General features: G+C 47.3%; 1 protein-coding gene across 4 annotated transcripts in view; it reads right to left on the reverse strand.

The window, feature by feature from the left end:
* Positions 1-6376: 6376 nt before the first annotated feature.
* Positions 6377-20154, reverse strand: part of ZFP1 (ZFP1 zinc finger protein) — a 29472-nt gene continuing 15694 nt past the window's right edge. For 3 of the 4 annotated variants that reach the window (XM_058674045.1, XM_058674046.1, XM_058674048.1), the window contains 2 exons: positions 11836-11962; positions 6377-7540 (listed from right to left, as the gene is read on the reverse strand). In XM_058674045.1, the coding sequence (XP_058530028.1) occupies positions 6486-7540; positions 11836-11962 (1182 nt within the window). In that variant the 3' untranslated portion in view covers positions 6377-6485. The remainder of the gene's footprint in view (positions 7541-11835; positions 11963-20154) is intronic. The other variant, XM_058674047.1, reaches the window with a different exon arrangement.

Here is a 20154-nt window from a genome sequence, read left to right on the forward strand (position 1 = left end):
CCACCCTTTATGGGCACCAGTCCCTGTGGCTCCTCTTCCCATCCAGCTCCCTGCTTATAGCCTGGGAAAACAGCGGAGGATGGCCCAAGTTCTTGGGTCCCTACACCCACATGGGAGACCCTGAAGAAGTTCTTGGCTCCTAGCTTTGGACCGGCCAGCTCTGGTCATGGTGGCCATTTGGGGAGTGAACCAGCCAATGGACCATCTCTCTATCTGTCCTCTCCCTCTCTTGGAACTCCTTTAGAGTAAAATAAATACAAAAGTTCACGGTTGGGTGGTGGGAGATGTTTGACGTAGGTGTTAGGTTGCTAGTTGATACACCCATATCAGCACCCAGTCTGGCTTCTGATTCCTGCTCCCACGGCCTTCCGGGGCAGCAGCGACCATGCAGCTGGTGGAGTTCTGGTCAGCTGAATCCGAAGCTGCCACCTTGGCCCCTTGGCCCCTTGGCTGGTACAAAGTCAGTTCTTTGCCATTGTCCTGGTCTCTAATTCTGTTTTGATCTATTATTTCCTTCCACCAATTTTGGGTTTAGTTTGCCCTCCTTTTCCTAATTCCTTGAGATGTAATGTGCTTTTTTATTGTTTTTTTAATAAGATTTATTTTTATTCAAAAGTCAGATAAACAGGAGAGATAGAGAGGAAGATCTTCTGTTTGATGATTCACTCCCCAAGCAGCTGCAATGGCTGGATCTGAGCCAATCCAAAGCCAGGAACCAGGAGCCTCTTCCAGGTCTCACACGTGGGTGAAGAGTCCCAAAGCCTTGGGCTGTCCTCGACTGCTTTCCCAGGTCACAAGTAGGGAGCTGGATAGGAAGCGGGACCATCGGGATTAGAACTGATGCCCATTGGGGATCTTGGCAAGTTGAAGGTGAAGATTTAGCCATTAGGCTACTGTGCCAGGCCCGAAAATCCCACATATTCAACTGCTGTGTCAGAACAGCCACCTCTACTTGTTGATTGCATCTTTTCCAAGGTTACTGGGACATCTGTTGGTTTACTCCCTAAATGCCCTTAACAGCCAGGGCCAGGTCACATTGAAGCCAGGAGCCCAAAACTCGATTCAGGTTTCCTCTGTGAGTGACCTAGGCCCATGTACTTTAGTCATGGTCCACCGCCTTCCTGGATACTTTAGCAGAAGGCCAATTCCAAAGCAGAGCAGCTGGGACTTTGAACTGGCAACCCAGTATGGGATGTGGGTGTCCCACGTGGTATCTTAACACACCATGCCACAGTGCCTCCCCTCAACTTCATCTTTGAATTGAGAGCATATTCCATTTACATACAAGGTAATTACTCATAGGTAAGGACTTATTGATGCCGTATTGTCATTTAAAAAATTTTATTTTCCTTGGGCCCAGCGGCTAAAGTCCTCACCTTGAACGTACCAGGATCCCATATGGGCACCGGTTCTGATTCTGGCAGCCCCACTTCCCATCCAGTCCCTGCTTGTGACCTGGGAAAGCAGTCTAAGACAGTCCAAAGCCTTAGGACTCTACACCCCAAAGAAGCTCCTGGCTCCTGGCTTTGGATTGGCACAGTTCCGGCCATTGCAGCTGCTTGGGGAGTGAACCACTGAACGGAAGATCTTCCTCTTTGTATATTGGACTTTGCAATAAAAATAAATAAATATTTTTTTCAAAGATATATTTTTTAAATATACACATAGAGGAGGAGAGACAGAAATATCTTCCGTGTGATGATTCACCCCCCAAGTGAGCGCAACAGCCGCAGCCTAGCCAATCTGAAGCAGGAGCCAGGAACTCCCTCCAGGTCTCCCACGTGGGTGCAGGGTCCTGAGGCCCTGGGCCGTCCTCCACTGCTTTCCCAGGCCACAAGCAGGGAGCTGGCTGGGAAGCAGGGCTGCTAGGACACAAACCAGTGCCCACATAGAATCCCCGTGTGTGCTAGGTGAGGACTTCAGCCCCTAGACCACCATGCCAGGCTCCCATACTCCATTTCTTTAGGATTAGTTACTGGTTCTTCATTTTGTCCCAGAGGTGGGGTTGTTTCTCACTGTTCTAGATCTTTGTGCACATGTATTGGTGCCTGAATGGTTGGAAAGGAAGGGATTTATTCCTGTCTAAGCAGTTCTGGGACCTGGGTCTATGCAGTGTTCTGCTCTTAGGCACTATAGTGTGGGGACTGGCTGGGCACCACGCAGGCCTGCAGCCTGAAGCCCAGGATGCTGATTGGGGGTGGGGGTGGCACTGGACTGGGAGAGGTAGCCTGGTGGCCCCAGAAGCTGTCTCTGGGTACCATCTGGAGTCTAGGGCTCTGCCGAGTGCTGAGTTTCACTGGGGTTGGCCGGCTGGTGTTGGTGTACCAGGCAAGTGTAGTCTTCATTCCCTCTGCTTCTCCAAGGACAGGAGGTCTCTCCACGTTGTGGTGCGTGGGGTTGGAGGGGATTACTTTAAGCTGTCACTCTTACTCCAATGTCTTATCTCTGTGCTACCCAAGGACTGTAGTTCCTTACTTCAATTCATAAAGGTGTTTGACGCATAGATAAAAGCCCTATTCTACCATCCTGTGCAGACTCTTCTAATGAGTTTAAATTCCATGGCTCACCAATGAGCGCTTTTCACCCCCCAGTGAATCCAGGCTAATTCAACTGTTGAATTCTGGTGTTCATTTTTTTACATTCCCCCAAAGCAGATATTGTCTCGATGGCGTGGGGTACTAAGCAGTCCTCCTTGGCTCTGGAGAAACTGTTTCAAAGATGACGTAATGTTGGATTGACCCCGTCACCAGGGGGCCTTTCAGGCATTTGTCCTTCATCTCCTTCGTCCACTTGCGTCCTCCAGGCCAGGTCACAGCTCCTCCCGTTCTCTGGCTGGAAAATAGGTTTCCTGCATAGCAGAGCCAAGCGCAGCCATCATTTGGTAATGCTCACGAACTCTCCCGGCACCTCTGGCGTCCCCGGTGATGACCCCTTCAGCACACCGACCCCGCGTCTCCTGTTCCAGGATTTTGCTACAGTTCATTTCCCTCCTTTCGCTGCAGCATCCATTTTTCGGTATTGCTGGTTCCTGTGAGTTCGTAAACTATTAGAGTAGTCTAGACTTCCTAACACCTTCAAAATGAAAGCCTCAAGGTGGGCACTGTGGCAGGCACTCTGATGCAAAATGCAACCCGCTACTGCACCTGGGAAAGCCCGAGGTGGGCCACATGCTCAGGCCCTTGCCACCAGGTGGCGCTCCTGGCTCCTGCCTCTGGCCTGATCTGGCCCCCAGCTAGTGCTGGTATTTGGGCAGTAAAATCATTGGATGGAATATCCCTCTAACCTCTGCCTTTGAAATATATAAATATTTATTAATAAGATTAAATGTCTGGCCTGGCACGGTAGCCTAGTGGCTAGTCCTCACCTTGCACACACGAGGATCCCATATGGGTGCCGGTTAGTGTCCTGACGCCCTGCTTCCCATCCAGCTCCCTGCTTGTAGCCTGGGAAAGCAGTGGAGGATGGCTCAGGGCCTTAGGACCCTGCACCTGCATGGAGACCCAGGAAGAGGCTCCAGGCTCCTGGCTTTGGATCTGCTTAGTTCTGGCTGTTGCAGCCACTTGGGGGGTGAATCAGCAGATGGAAGATCCTCCTGTCTCTTCCTCTCTTTATAATAAAAATAAATCTTAAAAAAAGAAAAAATGTCCACCAGTCTTTGGCCGTGAAGAATTCTCAGTGGGTTTTTCAGGTTTCTGCCTTTGTAACTAACAGCCCTGATCTCAGCTTACCTCTTCAGGATGTCTGATCAGCAAGCAGCCAGAGCAGTTCTCTCCAGAGCAGAAAGCAGGCCTGCGGAGCACCAGCCCAGTGAAGACATCTTCAAGTTACCAGTTTGGGAGCGTTGCTTACAGAAACGGTAAGACTTAGTTTGCCTACAATCAAAGCTACTCTCCTGTGAGCAGGCATTACGGAGCTGTCACACTGCCCTGTGGGAAGTGGGTGCTACGAGCCAGTGATGGTCTGGTTAAGCTGCTGCTGAGTGCTGAGCAAAATGGGAGGCCATGCAGTCAGTGCGATGTGTTCTGCCAACACCTGCGCGACTGGCACGTTCTTTAGACTGCAGACAGGGCAAGCCCTCTGGCCTGTACGTCCTCGACAGTCTGCTCCTTATCCATGATCCGTACTTCCCTTTCCTCTTTGACCTTGATTTCTTCTGGATTTGCCCCATCTCCTTGAAACTGACACCAAAGACCTCAGGGATGACCAATCCCAGCCCACACCCAAGCTCAGACACTTAGAGCTGACAACGGTCACTGTCTGTCTGGGACGACTTCTTATTCTTTGCTCCCCAAACACCACGCTTGCCCGACTTTCATGCTATCCCTGACTGCTCCTTTTCTCAGTCCCCTCCACTCTTTCTAAACAGTGGTGAATACTCGGGGTTCAGTCCTTAAATCCTTCCTTCTATTAGTTTTTCTAACTAGTATCAGCTGGGTTAAGGCCTACAATGTTACCTGTGCACTAACTCCCAAGGGCATCATTTCTCTGACAGGGGCTTTTGTGGAGGTGTCCTACCTCCACAGACAAGTGTGGAGGCACAGAAGAGGAAAAGGAGCTGCCCCAGGTGACACAGGGTCCTGTGTGCCAGCAGGACTGCATCAGCCCGGGGTCTCCATGGCTTTGCTGCCTGGCTCAGAGCAGCTCCGTCTCCAACAGGTCAGTGACCACCTTGATGCTGCTGCTCTCCTGTGCGTGTTCCCTTAGCCACTCACTGCCTCTAACCCGTCCTTTCAAATGAAGGACAGAGAATTCAGTAATGGGGTCCTCACTGACAGAGCTGGCATATTCCAGGTTGTACTGGAACTTCCCAAGACCATAAGACCAAATGAAAACACACAATAGTTTTATATCTTTATTTTACAAAAATTATTTTTTTCTTGATTTCTTCATTTGATCTGCAAGAGTTTGCTCCTACACATTCTTTTCAGTGGAATGCTGTTCAACTGTGACCTATTTTTATAATTTACCCATTTTCTTACTGACGATTTTTTTTTCCTTTTCCCTGGCCCTTATCCAAAACATATTCTAGTGCATGCTGAGGAACACAGTCTTACATACTGTCACTTTTTTCCTTCAGTGTAGAATCCGAGCAGATCCCTGGGTTGAAAGTGTATGTGTCTTGTCTTAATGCAAGTGTCACAGTGCTATCCAGTCTGTCACAATGGACATTTCCAATGGCAGTGTGTCAGTTTTTTTCCCCAGTTTCCTTATTGTTAGTAGGAAAATCACAACTTAGATAGTTGCTAGGTTTACAGACGTTCATGTAGGTTTTTTCAGTTACTTATGATCAGATGTAGTCACAATAACAATCTTCTAAAGTTGGAGACAAGCTCACTGTGAGCTGCTGCCACTTGTAACTCCAGTGCATGACCCACGATCGATAGCCTGAAACCTGGGAACTTAAAAGCCAAGCTAAAATGGCATTATTTTTGAGTTACACATTTTGTTTTGTTAAAAATAAAATGATACATGGGAGAGACCACTGAGAAGTCTAAGGAAAGCACATGTAGTAAGTTGACGTTTTAGGTTGACAGCAGTGAAAACTCCACAAAATAGAAATGTCTCTTAAACTACATACAGAATACTGCAAGAATTCATTTCTAAAGTGGATTCTGCAGATACATTTTTTAAAAAACAATGAACAGTCTGAGTTTATTTTGCCTCTAAACTCTGATATGTAACTGCATTTGTCAACTACATAAGCACCCTACAGCCTTTTGCAAGACAATTCATAAAATACTAGAGAAACAGAGAAATACACAAAAATACAGGTGGTTTCTGGGTCACATGATATTTTGGTAAAAGACATGCACTTGTATGTGATACCCCACTGAAAAGAGTGTGCTGGGGCAGGGGCCGCTGAATGGCCGCTCACCGGCCTTCAGCACTGCCTCCTTGGCGCCCCCCTGCGTGATCACAGGATCCTGCAGGAAGCCTCAGCAAACCCAGACCGAGGGCAGCACCGTCTGATGCCAAGGGTGGTCCAACCTCTGTAGCCCAGCAGGCAGCAGCCAGAGCTGCAGGCCTCGTGCTCCTGTACTGCATGTTGAATAGTTCATTTGGAATACATACCGGGGCAAGAAGGTCCTAACAGAGCATCATGTTCAGTGTGGGAAATCCTGTTTGTGTCTAATTGTCACAGAGGACAATTCCAACCTTGTTCCTTAGATTCACCTGTGCAGATTTAGAACGTAACTTGAGTTGTGGCATAGTCCACATACAGCCACTAATCTGTGGGGTACTGCCTATGCTGTCAGGAATACCACGCTCACTTGCAGGTGGCAGGCCCAGTGGACTGCCTCTGGCTGTATCTACGCCCAGACGTGCGGCCTGGGTCAGCCCAGCACTGCTCAGCTGCACTGCACTGTAGGTGGCATTCTCTTGCCTGCTGCTTCGGCGCCGTCGCGGTGTGCCCACGTCCCCTCGGGACCTGCAGGCAGCTCTTCCTCTCGGACGGGTTTTGGGAGTGTGACCAGGCGGCGGCCTCAGGGCTTGTCCGCCCTGTGGACTCGCTGGTGCACACCGAGGCGGGACTTCCTGCTGAAGGCCTTCCCGCACTCGGAGCACTCGTATGGCTTCTCCCCCGTGTGGATGCGCAGGTGCAGCCGCAGAGTCGACCTCTGGCTGAATGTTTTGCCACACTCAGTGCATTCATAGGGTTTCTCCCCTGTGTGAGTTCTCATGTGAATGATGAGCTGTGAGTTCTGGATAAAGGACTTGCCACACTCACTGCACTCATAACGCTTCTCCCCTGTGTGAATTTTCTGATGTATAATGAGGTTTGATTTCTTGAAGAAGGTTTTTGCACATTCGTTACACTGGTAGGGCCGCTCCCCAGTGTGAATTCTCTGGTGTGTAGTGAGTTCAAATTTCTGGGCAAATGTCTTCCCACACTCGCTGCATTCGTAGGGCTTCTTCTCCATATGCGCTCGCTGGTGCACAATGAGGTTGGACTGGTGGGTGAAAGCTTTGCCACACTCGGGACACTCGAAGGGCTTCTCCCCAGTGTGGATTCGCTGGTGTTTGATGAGGTTGGCCTTATGAGAGAAGGTTTTCTTGCATACGTTACATTCGTAGGGTTTCTCCCCAGTGTGAATTCTCTTATGACTAATGAGGAGTGACTTGAAGGAGAAGACCTTGTCACAGTAGTTACAGATAAAAGGCTGAACCAAATTTTTCATTTTTTGGTGTTTAAAAAGGCCTTCTTTATGTCTGAGAGCGTTTCCACTTTCATTACGTTCAGGGTATTCCCCTCCAGGATGTACCTTTTCTTGTTTCAGGAACAACAGCGGTTTGCCAAACCCATTGCACCCTTCAGCTTGCTTCCGGGCATAGCTTCTATTACTCGTAAGTAAGTCCGAGTTATATTTCAGAGTTTTTTCGTACAAGTCATACTTGTAGGGCATTTGTCTTGCGGACACACAGTCTGGGCTCAGCAGCAGCGGCCTCCCGCAGGGGCTCCCACGGGTGATGAAGGGCCTTGTTGCTGCCTCGGGGCTGCCGGGTTTGCCCCCAACCTGGTCATCAGCCTTCCAGACTTCTAGGACAGAGCAAACAAAATGCATGATGTTAGTCCTCTCAGTACAGTGTTACTGAACAGGAAGCCTATGTCCCATCAAAGGGTTTTTTTTTTTGGGTCTGGGACCCAGTTACTATAGCAGCAGGTAACGCGGGGACTTGGGTTGGAGTCCCAGCTTCCAGCTCATGTGTACATTCGGAGGCACCACGTGGCAGCCCACATGGCTGGGTCCCTGCTGCATACACAGGAGACCCAGCTTGAGTTCCCAGGTCACAGCTGATGCTGGCACTTAAGGAAAATGGAACACTTAGAAAACCTGTGTCTGCATCTCTGTCTTTCCAATACATTTTCAAAATTTAAGGTTTAAAATAATACTTGCACTAGGCATTTCTCTTAAATCTATTACAAGTTTCTATAATTTTTTTTTCTTTCAGACTTTAAGCAGAAACTGAGAATGGACATGAGAACGTGAGCTAAAAACAAGGCAGTGGGCTATATATTCAGGGAGGCAGGAGTGCGTCCTGGGGGTACCATGGGCACCCCGAGACCATAGGTGGGAGGAGGAGGGGGTAAGGCACTCCAGGCGGTCCCCACTGTGGGCTGGGAGCAGCACTTCCTACCAGTAGCGGCTCCTACAGGTTTGCAGAGAACATTCTGTCATCCAGCTCTACAGCTCCGAGTCCGTGGTCAAGGCTGGCAGGAGCCCAGGAGCTGTTGGAGCTGTGACGTGAGTGCAGGCCACCCCAGGAGAACAGTGTGGAGGCCAGCCACACTGCTTTCCAGCTGCAGTGGGCTGACAGGGAAGATTTTCACCATTACAACTTACCTTTCTTTTTTCTTTTTTTTTCCTAAGATTTATTTATTTTTATTAAAGTCAGATACACAGAGAGGAGGAGAGACAGAGAGGAAGATCTTCCATCCGATCATTCACTCCCCAAGTGAGCCGCAACGGCTGGTGTTGTGCTGATCCGAAGCCAGGAACCAGGAACCTCTTCCGGGTCTCCACACGGGTGCAGTGTCCCAAGGTTTTGGGCCGTCCTCGACTGCCTTCCCAGGCCACAAGCAGGGAGCTGGATGGGAAGTGGAGCTGCCAGGATTAGAACCGGCGCTCACATGGGATCCCAGTGTGTTCAAGGCGAGGATTTAGCCGCTAGGCCACACTGCCGGGCCCTACCTTTCTTTCTTAAACTCTGACTTATTTGAAAGGTAGAGAGCACTCCAATATACTGCTTCACTCCCCCAGTCTGCAATGCCCAAAGCTGGCCAGGACTCAAATGTGGACTCTCTGGGCCCGGAGCCGTGGCCTAGTGGCTAAAGTCCTCACCTTGAATGCGCCGGGATCCCATATGGGCGCCGGTTCTAATCCCAGCAGCTCCACTTCCCATCCAGCTCCCTGCTTGTGGCCTGGGAAAGCAGTTGAGGACAGCCCAAGGCTTTGGGACCCTGCACCTGTGTGGGAGACCCGGAAGGGGTTCCTGGTTCCTGGCTTTGGATCCGCGCACACCGGCCGTTGCGGCTCACTTGGGGAGTGAATGATCAGATGGAAGATCTTCCTCTCTGTCTCTCCTCCTCTCTGTATATCTGACTTTGTAATAAAAATAAATAAATCTTTAAAAAAAAATGTGGACTGTCACCTGCTACTCCAAGTGCACACGGATAGGAGGCTGACATGGCAACACCAGGACAGGGGCAACCCAGCTGGCAATTTAATAAAGTTGTTCTCATTTAACATATTTAGGTTCTTCCTAAATCCACTCTTGTCCCTTTCATATGAGAGGACCTAAAGGATCAAGTTACTCAGCAATTCAGGCCTTTAATCACCTTTACTTGACTTACTTTACTGCTTAAACTTGTTAAGTTTCTACTGAAAATTTTTTCAAAAGACATTTATTTTGTACTTTATATTAAAGACATGGCGGGCCCGGCGGCGTGGTCTAGCAGCTAAAGTCCTCGCCTTGAAAGCCCCGGGATCCCATATGGGCGCTGGTTCTAATCCCGGAAGCTCCACTTCCCATCCAGCTCCCTGCTTGTGGCCTGGGAAAGCAGTCGAGGACGGCCCAAAGCTTTGGGACACTGCACCCGCGTGGGAGACCCGGAAGAGGTTCCAGGTTCCCGGCATCGGATCGGCGCGCATCGGCCCGTTGCGGCTCACTTGGGGAGTGAATCATCGGACGGAAGATCTTCCTCTCTGTCTCTCCTCCTCTGTGTATATCTGGCTGTAATAAAATGAATAAATCTTTAAAAAAAAAAAAAAAAAAGACATGGCTACAGGGGACCAGTGCCATTATGTAACGGATAAGTCTCCCACCTCAGGGCAGGTATCCCATATGGGCACCAGCTTAAGTCCCAGCTGTTCTAACTCGCACCCAGCTCCCTATTCATGGCCTGGGAAAGCAGCAGGGGGTGGCCCCAGTGCTTGGGCTCCTGAACCCATGTGCGAGTACCGGAAGAAGTTCCTGGCTTTTGACAGGCTGAGCTCCAGCAGCAGTGTCCATTTTTGGATTTGACCAGCAGACACAAGGACAGACAGATCTTCTAAGTCTCCCTTTCAAATAAAAATAAATCTTTTTTTTTTTTAAAGGATTCAAGGGGCCAGCATGGTGGCTCAACAAGGCTAATCTCCCACCTGCAAGTGCCAAGCACCAGTTTGTGTCCCAGCTGCTCCAATTACAATCCAGCTTTCTGCTATGGTCTGGGAATGCAGCAGACAAGGCCTTGGGACCCTGTACCCACATGGGAGACCCTTTTGGATCAGCTCAGCTCTGGAAGTTGTAGCCACTCGGGGAGTGAATCAGCGGACTGAAGATCTCTGAGTGTCTCCTCCTCCTCTATAACTGTACCTTTCCAATAAAATAAATCCTTTAAAAATTTATTTTTATTGGAAAGGTAGAGACAGAGAGAAAGACCTTCCATCTGCTGCTTCACTCCCTAAGCAGCTATAATGGCCAGAGCTGAACCGATACAAAGTCAGGAGCTTCTGGGTCTCCCAATCGGGTGCTGGGTCCCAAGGCTTTGGGCCATACTCCACTGCTTTTCCAGGTCACAAGCAGGGAGCTGAATGGAAAGCAGGGCTGCTGGGATTAGAGCTGGCACTCATATGGGATCCCAGTGCATGTAAGGTGAGGACTTTATCCACTAGGCTACCACACCAGACCCCCCAAAATAAATCTTTAATAATCAAAAAAACACGTAGTTATAAAAAGATCTTCCATCCACTGCTCCATTCCCCAAATGGCCACAAACATCAGGGCTTGGAGCCATCATCTTTTGCTGTTTTCCCAGGGCATTAGCAAGGGATAGATGAGAAGTAGAGCAGCTGGGACATGAATTGGCAGTCAGATGGGATCCCAGCGCATGCAAGGCGAGGACTTTAGCCACTAGGCTAATCACACCAGGCCCACGGGCAGTGGTTTTACTTGCTACAGCACAACACTGGCACTTCTAATGCCATTATTCTGCCCAGGAAAACACTACCTCTTCTGTACTCGACACTTGTCTCCTTCTGGAGCCTGTTGTAACAATTTTCGTGAGTAAAAATGCAAACGTTATCATTCTGGAAAACTAAGAACAGTACTGCAAGATTAGCAGGCTGGGTTAGGCCAAGTGTCATAGCTGAGGTCTGAAGCAGATTACTATGCTTGGAGGAAAAGGTTAAGCTGGGAGATGGGCACCAGGTGGTGCGATGCCCCAAATCCAAGCTCATCCGCCCTCAGCCATCTCTAGTGAACCGACTCTGAAAACAACTTCTGGAAAAAGTATCCTTAGGATGCTGCTTCCAGTGGCTTCTGCCTGACTGTCCATCTCTTCTTTCCCTAAAAAGGTTTGAACTCAGGGCCCGGCGCCGTAGCGTGGTGGTTAAGGGCCTCACCTGGAACACACCGGGGTCCCATATAGGTACCGATTCTAATCCCGGCGGCCCCACTTCCCATCCAGCTCCCTACTTGTAGCCAGGGAAAGCAGTCAAGGATGGCCCAAAGCCTTGGGACCCTGCACCTGCTGGGAGACCCAGAAAGAAGTTCCTAGCTCCTGGCTTTTGATCGGCACAGCTCTGGCCGTTGCGGCTCACTTGGGGAATGAATCATTGGATGGAAGATCTTCCTCCTCTCTGTACATCTGCCTTTCCAAATAAGATAAATAATCTTAAAGTTTTGAACTCAGAATTCTGTGACATTCAAATCTCTTCCCACTGCTCAGATTTGAAATTCACACTTCATTAGAAAATAACAATTTAACTCCTGAGAGTGCAGAAAGCTTATTAGTTGGGAGGCCAGCTGCACCGTAAACACTGAGCGCTCTCCCTGGCCAGGTGTCCTTACCCACTGACAGCAGGTTGCTGTAGTTCTCCAGCATCACGTCCATGTACAGGATCCTCTGCGAGGGGTCCAGCTGCTCCCACTCCTCCTGGGTGAAGTCCACGGTCACGTCCGTGAATGAGACGGAGCCCTGAAAGGGTGGACTGTCAGTCAGCCTGCCGGGAGGGGGCTGTTGTATGCAAAGGAGACCTAAGGTCTCACTACCAGGTGTTCCAAATCATTCAGCATAACTGTCCACACATTTGTTGCATTTCTTCTCTTGAGATTTGTACAGGAAGACATGGACATAAAGATTCAGCATCTAATGTTACAATATAGTACTGAGCCTCAAGGAGGCATCGTTCTTGTGAAATCCCAAGAACAAAGAGCTCCTTAAAGCTTTCAAACAAAGGCAGACAGTGGATGTCCAGTTCGAAAATAGTATCAACCATGGGTCTCCCCACATTTAGGATTTTACAAACACAGATTTAACAGCATATTAGATACAGCTGAAGAGCTGATTAGTGAACTAGAAGTCAGTAAAAAATACCCAACCTGGGGCCAGCATTGAGGCATAGAAGCTAAGCTCCTGCCTGCAGTGCCAGCATCCCACACTGATGCTGGTTCAAGTTCCACATCCTTGGGCTCCTGTACCTAAGTGGGAGACCCAGCAGGAAGCTCCCAGCACCTGGCTTCAGCCCAGCCACTTGGGGAGTGAACCAGCAGATGGGAAGTTCAATCTCCCCCTCTGTAACTCCACCTTACAAATAAAATAAATCTTAAACAACCTAGACTGAAACACTAAAGGTATAAAGGATGAAAAATACATCAAAAGTGTAAAACATATGGGTGAGGACCAGGCTAAAAAGGTCTAACACAATTGCACCTAGAGTTCTAGTAGGAATGGCGAAATGCAGTCAAGCATATGTGAGACCATGAGAACTATCCAGAACCACTCACACCAACTTTCTTGAAACACCACTAACTTTAAGTAAGTAACTACAGAGTCCCCAACTTTGGTCTATGATAATAAATCTGCTGAAAAATAACAGGAAAAAAATGAACCAATTCTGCTCCTATACACAAAAGCAGGTATAAACCAAGTAAAACCTGAATTAGCAATACTGAAGTCTGATCTCAATTTTCACAAAAGATAATACTCCTGATTCTTTTTCCAATCATAAAAAACGTGAAAACCCCCAGCTGAGATTGTGTAGGAGACAGAACTGCCCCCTGCAATGCCAGAATGCGCTCTGGGCACTGGTTCCTGTCCCGGCTGCTCTGCCTCTGATCCAGCTCCCTGCCCATGGCCTGGGAAAGCAGCAGACGACAGCACAGGTGCTTGGGCCCTTGCCACCAGTGTGGGAGAGCTGGAGGAAACTCCTGGTTCCTGGTCTCACCTGGCTCAGTTCTGGCCTCTGTGGCCCTCTCGGGAGTGAACCAATGCATAGAAGACACCACTTCGTATCCTCTTCTCTTTTAAATGAAAAAGTCTTTTACTTAAAAAAAAAAAAAAACCTCAATAAACAACCTCAATCTTAGGTTATGGATCACAAAAAAGAAGAAAGAAACCTATTCGGTCAGCGGGCCACAATTTGACAATGCCTGATCAAGAATGAGGACTTGGATAAAATAAACATCATTATTACAATGTTTTAAAAATTCCACATAGAATAAAATTAAACCTATTAAGATTCAGTTAGATGAAAATGAGTGCAAGTAAGCAAAACATTTTAAAATGAAGAATTATGAAATGAGACATTGATTACAAAGCTGTTAATTTCTGGATGCCAGACACGAAGTTCTGTTTAGCAGAAAGTACCTTGTCTGGGAAGAAATCACTCTATTTAAAATACATAAAAAAAAAAAAAAAAAAAAAGAAGGTAAGAATACCCAAGTATTCTGACAGGCCAGCAGAAAGGGAAAGGGATTTTAAAAAATCAGTAATCCGGGCCCGGCGGCATGGCCTAGCGGCTAAAGTCCTCGCCCTGCACATGCCAGAATCCCATATGGGCGCCGGTTCTAATCCCGGCAGCTCCACTTCCCATCCAGCTCCCTGCTTGTGGCCTGAGAAAGCAGTAGAGGACGGCCCAAAGCCTTGGGACACTGCACCCATGTGGGAGACCTGGAAGAGGTTCCTGGTTCCTGGCTTTTGATCGGCGCAGCTCTGGCCATTGCAGCTCACTTGGGGAGTGAATCATCGGACGGAAGATCTTCCTCTCTGTCTCTCCTCCTCTCTGTATATCTGACTTTGTAATAAAAATAAATAAATCTTTAAAAAAAATCAGTAATCCAGTAATCTGCCCACAGTAACCTATAGGTTTAATGTAATCCCTAAAAAATACCAGTCATATTCTTCATAGAATTGGAAAAACACTTCTAAAACTCTGGGGAAACACACACCCAATCCTTCACCCGGAAGCAGCAGGCACAGAACAGAGGAGCCAGCCCACACAGACAGCCACTGATGTCCGAAAGGCCTGAAGGACAGGTGCCAGATGAAGGGCAGGCTCTTGAATCAAAGATCCAATTGCAAGCTCAAAACTACGAAACTAAGGGAAACACTTCAGGACTTCATGATTTCAACATGGATTTTTTTGGATGCAACCTCAAAATTATGGACAATGAAAGCAAAAGCTGAAAAATGGAATTACATTAATCTAAGTTTCTGCGCAGCAAAGGAAAAATGAGCAAAGAGACAACCGATAGAATGAAAGAAAGTATTTACAAACTGTTCAACAGCAAGGGGTTAATATCCAGAAAATAAAAAACTAACCAGCAAAATGAATTTATAAATGGGCAGATAATCTCATTAAAATTTTGTCTGGAAGACATACTGACAGCCAACAATTATATGAAACAATGTTCAACATTACCTATCAAGGGAATACACATTAAAACCACAAATAGGTACTGCCCCAAACCTAGTCAGAATGGCTATAACCAAAAGGGAAAAAACCACAGGTGAGGACACAGAGGAAGGCTAACTCCTACACTCTTGGTGAGAATGTAAACCAGCCAGCCACTATGAAAGAACAACATGGAAGTTTCTCGAAAAACTAGAAATGAAACTGGTATCATCTAGCAGTTTTACTACTCTGTAATACATCCCAAAGAAAAAGAAGTCTGAACCTTCACTTTCCAAAATCTGCAAACATAGGCATCCACAGGAGAATTCAGAAATGTATACAAGTGGGATGTTACTCAGCCATAACAGAAAGACAAATACCACATGTTCACACTTACATGTGGAAGCCAAAAAATTCCTTTTGTGGGGGTAGAAGAGTTGTTACAGACTAGAAACAGTTAACAGGTAGAGGGAACAGTGGGACAGAAGTAACTTGTAACATTCTAGCATAGTGGGCCCGGCGGCCGTGGCCTATCGGCTAAAGTCCTCGCCTTGAACGCACCAGGATCCCATATGGGCGCCGGTTCTAATCCCGGCAGCTCCACTTCCCATCCAGCTGCCTGCTTGTGGCCTGGGAAAGCAGTCGAGGACGGCCCAATGCACTGGGACACTGCACCCGCGTGGAAGACCTGGAAGAGGTTCCTGGTTCCCGGCTTTGGATCGGCACGCACCGGCCATTGCGGCTCACTTGGGGAGTGAATCATGGGACAGAAGATCTTCCTCTCTGTCTCTCCTCTCTGTATATCTGACTTTGTAATGAAATAAATAAATCTTTTAAAAAAAAAAAAACATTCTAGCATAGTACAAATTAGCTAGTCCCTGGGCAATCCTCCACCTCCAAACGCAGGCATCCTATATGGATATAGGCTAGTGTCCCAGCTGCTCTACTTTCTATTCAGTTCCCTGCTTGTGGCTGGGAAAGCAGCAGAGGACGGTGCAATGTCTTGGGACCCTGCACCCGTGTTGAACTAGAAGAAGCTCCTGGCTCCTGGCTTAGCTTTGGCCATGTGGTCCCTTGGGGAATGAACAGGGAATGGAAGATTTGCCTGTCTCTCCTTCTCTCTGTAAATTTGCCTTTCCAAAAATAAATAAATAAATAGTCCCATCAAATGACAGTCTCCATCCTTGCGCACCAATGCAGTTTGACAATAAGCAGTGTGCCGCACTATGGACACAGGAAAAAAAAAAAAAAAAAACCTAAGATGTTTATGTCATCCACTTTCCTCCACACTGCAACCCTCCCCATCCTAACCAGAGGTCCATGCATGCAACCCTCTCACCTAATGTAATCAACACTAAAAATAAATTTATTTAAAAAGCCATCTAGTCGAAAGGATTTTGTTTATTCCCAACATAAAGAAATCACAAATGACTGAGGTAATAGATATACCCTGATTATTCACATATTACACATACCCTGAAATGGCACCCGTAAATGAGTACTATGTTTGAGTGTAAACACAAGCAGTAATCCAAACAAAATAAGATGCAGGTTTCCTAAATTAAAACTTTTATTAGAGTTTTCAAAAATACAAAGGCAAACTTAAAGCAGCACAACAGTGGGTTATGCCTTGGCCTGCAACATCTCAGATGCCAGCATCCCCCATGAGAATGTCAATTTGAGTCCTGCCCACACTTTTTGTTTGTTTTTAAAGATTTTTTTTTGGGGGGGGGGGCCAATGTGATGGGTCAGTGACTGAAATTCTTACCTTGCATACACCAGGATTCCATATGGGTGCCGGTTCTTGTCCCGGCTGCTCTACCTCACTGGAAAAACAGGGGGTGGGGGGTGTGTGTGTGGCCTAAAGCCTTGGGACCCTGCACCCGCACGGGAGACCCAGAAGAGGCTCCTGGCTTCAGACAGGCTTAGCTCTGAGCACTGCGGCCATTTAGGGAGTGAACCAGACTGAAGATCTTTTTCTTTCCTCCTCTGTAAATTTGACTTTCCAATAAAGATAAATCTTTAAAAAAATATATTCATTTCAATTTTTATTGGAAAGGCAGAGTTACAGAAAAGGAAAGAAAGACCTTCCATCTGCTGGTTTACTCCCCAAATGGCTGCAACCATCAGAGCTGAGCCAATCCAAATCAAAGAACCAGGAGCTTCTTCCAGGTTTCTCACATGGGTGCAGGATCCTAAGGATCTGAGCCATACTTTCACTGCTTTCCCAGGCCATAGGTAGGGAGGTGGATGCAAACTAGAGCAACCAGGGCTTGAAGTGGTGTCCAAATGGATGCTGGCACTGCAGGCAGCTTAGCCTATGAGGCCACAGTGCTCGTCCCTGCCTGCTCTGCTTTTGATCCAGCTCCCTGCTAAGTTCCCCGGGTGGCAGTTCCAGGGACCTGGCTGGCTGTGACCATTTGGGGATGGAACTCTCTCTTATCTACCTTTTAAATAAACAAACAACACAGAAAGCAGTTACAGAAATATCAATAATTAAACAGAATTCCAAACAGTCTATACAATTGTAGGAACCCATGTCACAGGATATATTTTATAATTTTTTACAGAGCAAGAGCTGTGGCATAGGCTAAGACACGCACTTGCAATGCTGGCATCACATAGGAGTCCTGGCTCCTTGCTAACCAGTCCAGCTCCTTGCTGACCCACCAGGGAAAGGAGAGTAACATGGCCCAATCTTTTGTCCCCTCACACATATGGGAGACTTGGAAGAAACTTTAAGTTCCTGGCTTTGTCCTGCCCCAGTAGATGGAAAATTTTCTGTCTCTCTTCCTTTCTCTATAAGTCTGCTTTTAAAACAAATAAATAAGGCCCGGCGTGGCCTAGTGGCTAAAGTCCTCGCCTTGAACGCACCGGGATTCCATATGGGCGCCGGTTCTAATCCTGGCAGCTCCACTTCCCATCCAGCTCCCTGCTTGTGGCCTGAGAAAGCAGTAGAGGACAGCCCAAAGCCTAGGGACCCTGCACCTGCTGGGAGACCTGGTGGAAGTTCCTGGCTCCTGGCTTTGATCGGCACAGCACTGACCGTTGCGGTCCCTTGGGGAGTGAATCATGGGACGGAAGATCTTCTTCTCTGTCTCTCCTCCTCCCTGTATATCTGACTTTGTAATAAAAATAAATCAATCTCTAAGAAAAATAAATAAATAAATCTTATTTGAAAGCCAGAATTACTTGGGGGGGGGGGAGGAGAAAGGGAGGGAGAGAGGGAGAGAGGGAGAGAGAGACACAGATAGAGACAAGAAAGCTACTGGGCAAACTCCTTTTCACTGGTTCACTCTCCAAATGGCCACAATAGTCAGGGCTGGGCCAGACCTAAACCAGGAGCCAGGAGCTTCATTTGGGTCTTGCGTGACTGCAGGGGTCTAAGTACTTGAGCCATCTTTTGTGGCTTTCCCAGGCACATCAAAGTGGAACAGCAGAGACACAAACCAGCACCCATATGGAATTTCAGCACTGTAGCTGCAGCTTTACCAGCTATACCACAATGCTGAACCCAATAACCCATTAAAAAAAAAAAAAAAAGGAGTATTGGGGCACAGTGCGTTAGCGTAGTGGCTAAAGTCCTTGCCTTGAACGTGCTGGGATCCCATATGGGCACCAATTCTAATCCCAGCGACCCCACTTCCCATCCAGCTCCCTGCTTGTGGCCTGGGAAACCAGTCGAGGGTAGCCCAAGGCCTTGGGACCCGCACCTGTGTGGGAGACCTGGAAGAGCTCATGGCTCCTGGCTTTGGGTTGGCTCAACTCCAGCCATTGCAGCCGCTTGGGGAGTGAATCATTGGACGGAAGATCTTCCTCTCCCTCTCTTCCTCTCTGTATATCTGCCTTTCCAGTAGAAATAAATAAATCTTTAAAAAACAAAAAACAGGGCTCGGCAGCGTGGCCTAGTGGCTAAGGTCCTCGCCTTGATCCCATATGGCTGCTGGTTCTAATCCTGGCGGCTCCACTTCCTCTCTGTCTCTCCTCCTCTCAGTATATCTGACTTTGTAATAAAAATAAAATGAATTTTTAAAAAACAAAACAAAACAAAACAAAACAAAACAAACAGGAGCATTGCATGCACCCACATACAATTTCTAATGTCTGTTACCTCTAAATTACAAGAATCCCTTTTAATGGTCAAGAAAATTCTAGCATTAAGTGAGCTTAATATAAAACAAACACAGGACTCTTAGCTCCAGCCTGGCCCTGCCAAGAGCATCTGTGGCCTTTTGGGGAATTAAGCAGCAGATGGAATCTCTTTCTCTTTTTCCTCTTCTCCCTGAAGACTTTCAAAGAAATAAATCAATCTTAAAAACAGAAAAAAGAGACAGAGATAGGGCTGGCGCTGTGGTATACTAAGCTAAGCCTGTGCCTGCAACACTGGCATCTCATATGTGTACCAGTTCAAGTCCCGGCTGCTCCACTTCTGATCTAGCTCCCTGCTAATGACCTTGGAATGCAGCAGAAAATGACCCATCGTTGGGCCCCAGACCCAAGTGGGAGACCCTTGGCAAGAACAGCCCGGATCCTGGCTTGGCCTGGTTCTAGCTATTGTGGACATTTGGGGAATGAACCAGAGGATGGAAGATCTAATTATCCTCCTCTCTCTGTAACTCTTTCAAAATAATAATAATCATCATCTTTAGAAAAAAAAGAACATGTTATGTAGCTCCACACCAGAAACAGAAACGTAGACAGAATTCACGTATGACAGTGTATTGTAAATAAACAACTTCAATCTATTATAAAGGTATAGGAGGAAATCTGCCAAAATGGTAACTACTCCTACCGGGTGACTCAAGCAGCTGCTAATTATTAGGTCAAACCATACTGAAACTGTTGACATTGGCTCAACACACAAAATGGTAATTTCATAACACAACCTGATATGCTCTTTCATTTGTACTTCTGAGCATTTTTATACATCACAAAATTGTAAAAAGCGAAAGACAGGATCTATAATCAGAACACTGGATACAAAGTAAAAAGTCTGAGTTTCAAGACAAAACAGGTCACATCTTTATCAGCAAACAGTATTTGCCTGAATTTCTTGACCACAACACTAAAAAGCAATGACTTCAAAAGAGTAGACAGGTGGGGCAGGTGCCAGCATCCCCTAGGTACGCTGGCTCAAATCCCAGCTGTTCCACTTCTAACTCAGTTTCCTGCTAATGTGCCTGGGAAAGCAGTGGAAGACGGGCCCAAGCCCTCAGACGCCTGTACCTATGTGGGAGACCAGAAGCCTTGGCTTTGAGCCAGCCCAGCTCCAACCACTGTGACAATCTGAGGGGTAAACAAGCAGATGAGGAACTCTCTGTATAACTGCCTTTCAAATAAAAATCTAAGAAATCTTTAAATAAAAAAAAGAAAAGAAAAGGATGAGCCTTTGTAGATGCTTGTCTTTTAAAACAAACCAAAAAGTCCTATGAGCAAACAAGAAAAGCTCAACTTGCTGAAGACCCCTCATTTATGAGGGAAGCCCCCACAGATA

This window comes from Ochotona princeps, chromosome 16, assembly GCF_030435755.1.
Source record: "Ochotona princeps isolate mOchPri1 chromosome 16, mOchPri1.hap1, whole genome shotgun sequence".
NCBI classification, from domain to species: Eukaryota; Metazoa; Chordata; class Mammalia; order Lagomorpha; family Ochotonidae; genus Ochotona; species Ochotona princeps.